The sequence below is a fragment of the Cheilinus undulatus genome, linkage group 17, assembly GCF_018320785.1.
Source record: "Cheilinus undulatus linkage group 17, ASM1832078v1, whole genome shotgun sequence".
NCBI lineage: Eukaryota > Metazoa > Chordata > Actinopteri > Labriformes > Labridae > Cheilinus > Cheilinus undulatus.
In genome coordinates, this window is record NC_054881.1 from 35,386,237 (window position 1) to 35,396,631 (window position 10,395).

Here is a 10,395-nt window from a genome sequence, read left to right on the forward strand (position 1 = left end):
TCATGAAATTGCTCATGATTTGCATTAGCGCTCTACATGCCTAAAACTTCGGCACAGTACTGTATAGCTCCCTAAAAATTCTGCCACAAATAAAAAAAAAAATCAATATTTCAAAGCAAATTCCACACAAAATTTCCAATAAACTCCCCAAAATGTAGAAATAGTGTTCCCAAAATCCTATGGAAAATTGTGGCAAATTTCCAAACAAATTCCACCAAGTATTCAAACAATTACTCCCAAAAAAAAATCTGTGAAAATTTAGGAACATATGGAAGAAAAACACCCAAATCTCCAATCAAAAATCCCCAAAATTTACAAATAAATCCCCTATAAAAGTACTTAAAATTTCATAGCAAATGCCACTAAAAATCTCTTGTGAACTTTGTTAAAATTTACAAATACATTCCCCTAAAATTTCATGGAAAATTTTCTAACAAATTACCTAAAAATTCAATGACAATTCAGGAAATGTTCCCAAATTTGAAGCAAATTCCATCCAAAATTCCAGTCAAACTCCCCAAAACGTACATATAAATTCTCCCAAAAATCCATGGAATTGCATTTTATGGGATTTTATCAAATAAATTCCCCCCAAAAAATTCTTACAATTCCATGAAAATTCTGCAACATTTAAAAGAAAATTCTCCACCCAAAACTACAAACTCACATCACTTCGTCATGTACAAGTTTTAAATGATGATAAGATACTTGATTACATATTAAGTGTTTTATTTTTAAGCCTAAGAAATACCTTAATGTTACCTTTTCTACATATATTTTGTCTGACGTGCAGAGCTGGTGTCATGGTCTGAATGGTGCTGGATTAACTGGTGACTCTCATTTAAACATGCTGCATTCATGCTTGACATCAATGTCAGTAGGAAATGGGTTACAACGTCACAATGTACATTTTAAGAGATTAAAAGTAGAAAAGAAAATATAGGTGACTTTGGTGATGCAAAATAAAGGCTTATGGTTCATTAACTACTTAATGACCATGCCAACACGTTATTGTGGCGTCGATGTTTCTAAAAGAGATTGGGCCAGAGTGCACTGAAGGTTGAGAAAGTCTGATCTATGGCAAAGTGAGTTCTACAATAGGTGACCCAGGCTTAGATTGAATTTTGTCAGTTTATTAATATTTTATGTGTTCACAAATTCATAAAGTCAGTGAAGTTTTTAGAACTGGGTCTACTTTTGAACTCTTTCGTTCTATAAACTTTCTGTCTGGACTGCAAACAGGCAGGTCACGACTGTCTGAGCCTCTGAATAAATAAAAACAGAATCAATAATTCAAACGGCAGCCTGTTGTTCCTAAATGTTTTGGTGTGTCGTCATCAGGACGGTGGTTGCGGAAGTGGCCTGCGCGGTGCAGAGGATGAAGCGAAACCTGCCTAGCGACCGAGCAGCAGGAAGAGGAGAAGAGGGGGTGTGAGCTCCAGGTCTGTAGTCTAAACACTCAGGAAGAGATGGAGCATTTTCAGACATGGTTATCTGAGAACTAGAACAGTTGCGGCTCAGTTCTTACCTGTCTGGTGCTGGCCGGTGAGGGGTTTTCTCTTCTGGAGGGATGGGTGCTCTACAGTCCTCACCTGGCCAACAGGAATACGCTGATCTGGCGGAAAAAACCGGCTGTGAGTTTTCACCCTCATGACTTGTGGCTTTGTGTACTTGTATTTGCAAATTAACATCAGTCAGACATGTTGAATGTCAGCAAACAAGAGCTCACTGCAAGCTCACAGGAAGCACGATTTTATTCAGTGCAATTGTGACTCAGTGTTATCTTAAAGGGGAAATAGTCTAACGCAGCGGTTTTAAACTGGTGGTTCAAAAGTGGGTCACAGAGCTAGTTTCTATGGATTTCGGATTTAAAACCTTAGTGCTAAAAGTCTCTGATGTATGGAAGCCCTCAGTGGACATGTATCTATACATCTATGTTACTCACTTTTCTTGACAGTTCATTTTTGTCCCCCAAAATTTCAACTTAGTTTCTTGGCAGGGATCACTATGACTTTTTATAATAACAAGGATCCTTAAGATCACTGAAAAAAAATAAAAAATTATATTTTATCGCAGGAAAACTGAGAAAAACTGCATTTTGGGGGGTTGGCATCTGCCAGTGTCATTAAATCAAAATTGATGAGCATGTTGCACTTTGTATATGAGGTAATACTGGCTGTCAGCACTAGGTGGCAGTATGACAAAGCAAGATGCTGATATGTAGATGTGCTCTTGGTAGGATGGGTAGGAAAAAAATATATAAATAAATTTAATGTTAAAATCAGTAATGGTTCCTAACAGTAGGTGGCGCTATGGTAAAACCACAGAATTAATCTTTTGATGTATAGAGGGCAGGCCTTGATCATACATGTGAAATCTGAATAAAATCAGATCTCTCATATAATAATTCTGCCAACTTCCTGTGAAATTGGCAAAATACTGAGATGCTCACCATCACTGGCGAGGCGTCCTTCAATCAAACGTGTTAGTATTGTTGAAATTATTGAGGTCTTCAGTTCAAAATCTGAGCGTGATATGTTCAGCAGAGTAAGAGTAATAAACAAATTATCCATTTGTGTCACTTCCTGTTGACAGTAAGAGGTGCTATCGTGAATTGCTCTTGTGTTTGTGTTCATTGTTACATTGTTGTCCTGCCATGAAAATTTGACGAATGTAGAATAATGTTCCCCAAAGTTTCAACAGTATACAGTCAAAAAGTTTTAAAAAGATGCAATATTTTGAAATTGGCTTGCTAACTTCCTGTTGGGATTTGGGCATGGGTCAGAGAGGCTATTTTATGTGTGGTCATTGCGCATACACACGCCAAAAATCACATGTCTATCAAAAGCAGAGTGTGGGCTGAATGTTTTAATATTTTGTAGGAGAAAAATATAAGAATAAAATTCCTGTTGCCACACGGGCGCTGTGAAAAATTGAATCATAGGCTTGGATGTAATCAGTTTGAATGTGTGATAATGCCTGGGAAGTACTAAATCTAGTACGGCTGGTATTACAATCAAATATCTGTGGGCTACAGGTCTCTACTAGGCCAGGTGCAACTAATTAAAATAAAAATAAATATTCACTTTGGTTGCAGTTTTTTTTCCTCTGCCACAAATTGTGCATTTTTTTTGTACTACATGCCATTTTACAGAACAGAAATCCGCCAATTTATTATTTCAGTATGTAGGTATCTACCTTAGTAGATTTTGTTTGATATGAACACATTTTGGGGCTTTTTGATTGGCTCTGAACACACCATTTGAGCCAGGGGTTTTCCACAGGGACGTTTTGGATACTCAATCTATTTTGATGCTATTTTTTCACTCTTGACCCCCTATTAACCTTCAGAATACTGCTCCTAATCATTTAACTAATTTTTAGATTCTGCCTCATTTATGATGTATACCTATAATGAAATTATATTGAGGCCCCTTGGAGCCCAAGGCACCAGGCAGTTTCCTGCCTTTGCTTGAAGCAATAGTTTCCAACCTGGGGTCCAGGTACCCCTGGGAGATGGGGGTGGTAAAGATCTCATCCGGATGGGACCCTGCCTACTCTTATGAGAATAAGAATAAAATTCCTGTTGTCACACGGGCGCTGTGAAAAATTGAATCATAGGCTTGGATGTAATCAGGTTGAATGTGTGATCATGCCTGGGAAGTTTGGTGCTGCTTGACAAAAAGTATGACATTTTTATTGAGTTATTTGTCAAAAACACTGCAAAAAAATTGGTCAAACTTTGCCCCCCGGTATGACCCCTGCCCTATGGCAAAATCTCACGGCTCCACAATTTTAGATCACCATCGTGTCTAGAATGAACCAAAAGAAGTCGGAGAAAATCCAGGGCAATCACTCAGCTAGTTCGTTACAATTATAAAGTTGTAATCCTGCAAATAACACCAAAATTTGACCTTAAGCTGTTTGTGATGCACTTCCTGTACATTTAAAGGACGATCCCAAGGGACTGTGTTTTTTTGGTCTAGTCATGATACATTTATGTACTGACTTTAACACCTGTAGCTCTAACTCATCTGTCTCATGTTTCGGGCCTCTGTGGGGTCCCTGTGTGATGGATTTGCACGATTATACCATCAGATAAGAATCTTTATAGAACGATTCGGTGAGTATTGGGGCATCTTAAGTCCCCCAAAATAAGCCACAAAGTGCTGAAAAATAAGGAAATTAATACTAATTCCTTCAATTTCAACAGCATGTGGAAATTTGGGCTGGGATTTAAGAGGTTACTGGTGGCTGCTGAGGCTGATGAATTGAAGAACCACTTGTTGAATGCAGAGAGATGTGTTAAATATGCACCTTTAGTATTGGCCACCTACTATAATTCCTCTCCTGCATCTCTGTGTCAAAGACGACCAGTCTGTTTGGTGCAGTAGTGATGAATAATTCAAAGTGCAAGTAAATGGAAGTGAAACTTTATCCAGTTTACAGAGAGAAGTGCAGTAAATAATAGATCGGACACAACACTGACCAAACATTTAGAAGAGGATTGCAAGTATGTCTGTAAAATGTTTTAATAGTCACTTTATTTCACATGTAGCCTACCCAGGTGTGAGTTTCCAGGCTGACGGATAAAATAGTGTTTTACATAAAATCTGAATATCCAAATCAAGTCAAATGCCTCTAAAAAGGCTTTTGCTATCACTATGACTCTCATCAGACAACTTCTTCCACTCTCTAAGATTCCAACTTTTTGTTTCTAGCTTTTACAGGTTATTTTGTTAATGCACAAGTTTCAACTTTTGCTCTAAAGTTGCTTTTTTTCTATTTTCAGTTTCCTTTGAACAGATCGGAGTCCTGCATAAAAGATTCAAGCAGTTGAGTCACAATGAAGAAACTCTGCGGTAAGTTAAATGCAAACCCTAGCAGGTGAACTTGGTTGTTTTTTTTTTGTCATCCGTTTGTTTTCTGAAGCAAATTGGCTTCACCCCTTTCTCTAGAACTGGAAACCTGCCGAACAGGCTTCATGTCGACACACAAGCTTGTGACAGTGATTAGCTTACTTTGTCAAAGCATGTGCCACTCCTTAACTCCCTTTTTACACCCTCAGGAGAGATCATCTCAATGGAATTCCAGATCTGGCATGCAATCCCATCCGTTCTCAGATCGTAGAGGCCTTTTTTGACAGAAGGTAAATATGGTAAAAGCTTGAACTCAATCAATCAGGTAGTCTGTATTCATACTCAAAATGCATTTGATGTGTTCTTGGTTCACTGCTCTAGCCCTGGAAAACAGCATTGTTTTGCTTGTTTACATTAAGTACACGTCTCAAATCCAGGGGTGTTTTTAGAAATTTGGAGGCCCTGTATATCACAATGAGGCCCTTTCCCTTTAAGCTGCCACCACATAAAGACTTTTAGAATCTGAATGTGTATTTTCCATGTGAGAGACCCCACACATGGCAACAAATAATCCCTGATTTTACTGTTTTGTTTGTCTAGTGTGTGGTGTATCACACAACAAACCACAGAATAATCTGGCAAGATAATATAAAAAATCATTATTAAAAATAATCTGGCCTTTTCTGACTAAAGTCAGGAGGAAGGATTGCCTGCTTTAAGCTAAAAGGTATAACAAAATATTTTTAAGCATATTTAATCAGTCAGCAAAGCCAGAGAACTATGGGAGATACCTGAATCTAGTACGTCTGGTATTAAAATCAAATATCTGTGGGCTACATGTCTCTACTAGGCCAGGTGCAACTAATTGAAATAAAAATAAATATTCAGTTTGGTTGCAGTTTTTGTTCCTCTGCCACAAATTGCATTTTTTGTACTGCATGCCATTTCACAGAACAGAAATCCACCGATTTATTATTTCAGTATGTAGGTATCTACCTTAGTAGATTTTGTTTGATATGAACACATTTTGGGGCTTTTTGATTGGCTCTGAACACACCATTTGAGCCAGGGGTTTTCCACAGGGACGTTTTGGATACTCATAATCTATTTTGATGCTATTTTTTCACTCTTGACCCCCTATTAACCTTCAGAATACTGCTCCTAATCATTTAACTAATTTTTAGATTCTGCCTCATTTATGATGTATACCTATAATGAAATTAAATCAAGGCCCCTTGGAGCCCAAGGCACCAGGCAGTTTCCTGCCTTTGCTTAAAGCAATAGTTTCCAACCTGGGGTCCAGGTACCCCTGGGAGATGGGGGTGGCAAAGATCTCATCCGGATGGGACCCTGCCTACTCTAATGTTGTCAAAATTAGATGTGCATATATTTTAATAAAACCATGGTTAGAAATATAACTGTGTATTAGGGCCACCCTAAAAGATAAAAAATAAAGAGGAGCCATTAATTTTAGAGCAAAAAAGTCAAAATTATTGAGGGGGAAAAAACGAAATCTTTGGGATTATAAGGTCAGAAATTACCAATGAATAAATAAACTCGGAATTTCAGAGTTAAAAAGTCAGAAATTAACCAGACAATCCCCCTCAGTTTCAGGGTTTTAAAAGTCTTTAATTTTGACGAATAGAAACGATAACATTTTAATTTTTTTCAAATTGTGAATTTATAGCAGTGTAAAGTACAAAAAATTACAAGAAATCAAGTGGAAAACAGTTGCTAGATTTTAGTCTTCCATTTTATGCTTTACAAAAGTTCTGGTTCATGTGCATTTACGACTTTTAAAGTCAGAAATTTCATTTTTTTCTCGTAAAATTGACATGTTTTTTAACTTGAAATTTTCAAGATTTTTCTTGAGATTAACAGATCCACTTTTTTAGTCTAGATTGTTCCTAATACTCCTCCTTTAGGTTGGGAACCACTGGCTTAAAGATTAAACCACCTGGGCTCAGATCAATCATATTTTAGTAATTGTTAAAATAAAGCTGATATTTTTTTGACTACAAGATGCACAGAATCTGCAAGATAATATAGAACTGTGTCATCAGCGTATACTGTAAATGAATATGACAGTTGTACAAAGAGGAAAACATATTTATAAATATATACATAGTAAATGAATCTGGACTTGAATTAAAGTGGAATGCCCTTTGTCACTGATTGTAATTTTGCAAAGAAGCTCCAAATTAAAGCAGGTTATGACTGGTTTCTAAGAAGCAGATCATGTTGTGATATCTGGTGGGAAAAAATGTCATATCTCATCATGTGATTTTGTTCAGCTGATTTGATCTTCCCTTTATTCTTTAGAAACTTCCGTCAGAATGGGGAGGGTACAGTCGATGAGATCGGCTTTGAGGAGTTCCTGGTGGTCATGTCCCATTTCAGGCCCCCGGCGTTACACATCACCGATGAGCAACGAGAGAGCATCCGGAGGGAGAAACTGAGATGTACGTCTTTAAAAATCCAACATGATCCCATGCTCGGCATGCTCGTCTATGTCTGATGTTAGACTGTGGTTTTCTCTACAGTTTTATTCAACATGCATGACACAGACAACGATGGGACGATAACCCTGGAGGAGTACAGACATGTAAGACTTAACTGCATGAGTCAGTGATTCAGCTGTGCAGTTTTACTCCTTTTTAAGGAGTAAATGTCTACAAAACCACAGAAGATTACAATAGTTTTTACATAAGTCTTGGGAAATCAAAATGATAACATAATGCAAGTTTGACCTTTAATTTGATCCTTTTTTATCAGAGCCTTTTGATCATTTTAAGCTTTATTTTGAAGGTTATTTAAGATGAAGATTTCATGCAGAGAGAAAGCTGCCTTCCTGCAACACTCTTAACTGATTTAAATTTCTAGTATACTAAAAATAAACAAAAAGGATGATTTAAGTTTAAGCTGTTATTTTACCTTGAATAATGAAGGAATAGAGGCCTTGATATTGAGCCTTGGGGAATGCCGCAGCTAATGAGCACATTTAGCCTTTGTGGAAAGATTTTTTTACGTTGGTTTGCATCCCTCCAGGTGGTTGAGGAGCTGTTATCGCTCAGCGAGACTCTGGAGAAAGACACAGCCAAAAGCATCGCTGATGCCGCCATGTTGGAGGTGGCCAGTATCTCTATGGGTCACATGGTATGTAAGCCGTATTATCTCATTTATACTTAAAGTAGGGATGATTTATTTGGAGAATGTCTGTAACTTTCCTTTCTCTCTTGCAGGAACCTGATGAGTTTTACGAGGGAATTACATTTGAGCATTTCTTAAAGGTATGGACTCAGAATCTTCACCAATTCATGTAGAGTGGTTCTTTTGAATCATGTGAGAATGCAACCACTCAAATTAAAGCTCTTGTGAGGAAATTAAGCTGGCAATGGAAAAGAGTGAAATCAGAATTGATGCCTTTTATGGCCTGAAATATAAAACAACATTCATCAACATACAGTGTCAACAAAAAGTATTCATCCCCCTGGGCATTTTAACTTTTTATTGATTTTATAAATCAGTCATGGTCAATATAATTAGTCTTTTTTGATTAAAAATGAAAGAAAAAAAAACTTTAAATGTCAAAGTAAAAATAGATTTCTAAAAAATACTGTTAATTTAATAGAAATATGCACTGTAAAATAGTGACTGCATAAATATTGTACCCCTTCAAGTCAGTATTTGGCAAGTCACAGATTTCCTGAAGACTGAATCAGATTGTTTTTCAGGATTTTTCCATATTTTGCCACATTCATTTTACCCTCTAACTTTAAAAGCCTTATAGGGCCAGCTGCCAAGTAACATCCCTACAGCATGATGCTGCCACAGCTATGCTTCACAGTGGGGATGGTTTGTTTGTGGTGATGTGCAGTGTTTGGTGATGCCAAAGATCAAAGAACTTTCTTCCACTTGACCATGGAGTCTCAGAGTCGTCAGACGTGTCTTGGTGGCCTCTCTTCCTCTCTTCTTGCACAGTCAATCCCAGAGGATGGTCTGATTTGATCCAGGCAGATGGATTTAACTGAACTCCCAGGGATCTTTAATGCCTTGGAAATTTTTTGTATCCATCCCCTGACTTATACTTTTGAGTAACCTTTTTCTTTGAGTTGCTTGGAGTGTTCTTTTGTCTTTATGGTGTAATGGTAGCCAGGAATACTGATATACCATTGAATGGACCTTCCAGATACAGTGGTCTTTATACTGCAATCACCTGAGGCACATTCACTGCACTCAGATGATCCAAATTTGACTAATTGTGAGACTACTGGCAATTGGTAGGACCTCTGTTGAATTAGGTCAGTCACTTTGTAGACATCTGTTTTCACTTTGGCATTAAAGTGCGGTATTTTTGTTTTTAGTTTTATTAAAAATATTATATTGCCCATGGTTGATTTATAAAATCAATAAAAGGGTGAAAAAAATCCCAGGGGGATGATTAAATTTTAAAAGCACTGTGAACATTTAACAGTTTCTATGAGGTCAATTCTAAATGCCTGAAATTTCTGCAGGGGGATGGGCATCAAATGCAGAAACAATTCTATAAAAACAAAAAATTTTCTGTTTTTTAAATTCTTTTAATTAAAAACGCTACTATATAAGAGATGCTGCTTTGTCCACAGGGGGCGCCACAATCATTGCAAACTCTAACTTCCTCACAGGAGCTTTAAAAGAACAAACATTTGTATGCAATATAAAACATTTTGAACTCTCTTTTTTAGCTGCTGAATGGCTTTGAAATTGAATCAAGAATGAGCATTCGCTTCCTGTATATGGACACGGCAAACTTATGTAAGTGACGGTCCCGTGGAAGTCTCTAAGAACGCAGACTCATGGTTTCACTATCTGTTTCTAACACCAGTCTCTCGCTTGCATTGATTTTATGCCTTACTTATATGCAATTAACTATGCAATTTAAAGAATATGTGTACATGGCAGATGTAGTAGGAGTAGTTTGTTTGATTGTAAGCAGTAATAGATTTTCAGTCGAACATTTAGGCTGTTATTCATATGACTAAGCAATAATCAAATATGCATGTCTGTAATAGCAGACAGATGAACTCTATGCATGCAGAAATGAATGCTTGAAGAACATTTATGAATGTTAATCATAAATGAAACACAAAAATCAGGGATATGGAGAATATATCTAAATAAATGTATGTTTCTATAGCAATGCAATAACAAAAAACCTTTATTCATGTTAGAGATATATCTCATGGTGCATGCTCTGCTATATTTGCACAATAAAGGCACCATGAAACAGATTTGTCTTCACGTCTTGATGTGAATTTCTTAGAAAAAGGAAATGGGAGTGCAGTCAGGCAAGATTAAATGCTCATAGGCAGTATCTGCTAGTTAAAGAAGAAATGCAGAATATTTACATGTCATTACATGCAGTTTCTATCCATTCTGATCTAGGAATTGATCTATGTATAATTTTAAAAACTCCAGTATTATTAATGCACACTTTTTTAACCCAGTAAGGTTAGCATGAACTATGGAAACACTTCAGCTATAGCAGGATTTCCCA

The 10,395-nt window shown here is 37.0% G+C and overlaps 1 protein-coding gene across 1 annotated transcript; it reads left to right on the forward strand.

The window, feature by feature from the left end:
• The first annotated feature begins 1,442 nt into the window (after window positions 1–1,442).
• On the forward strand, window positions 1,443–10,039 carry tescb (tescalcin b). The gene is made up of 8 exons (XM_041811493.1): window positions 1,443–1,634; window positions 4,793–4,862; window positions 5,069–5,149; window positions 7,182–7,321; window positions 7,403–7,464; window positions 7,908–8,015; window positions 8,102–8,149; window positions 9,584–10,039. Exons 1-8 carry the CDS (start codon window positions 1,571–1,573, stop codon window positions 9,659–9,661), a joined length of 651 nt encoding a protein of 216 aa, XP_041667427.1. The 5' UTR covers window positions 1,443–1,570; the 3' UTR covers window positions 9,662–10,039.
• Window positions 10,040–10,395: the final 356 nt, after the last annotated feature.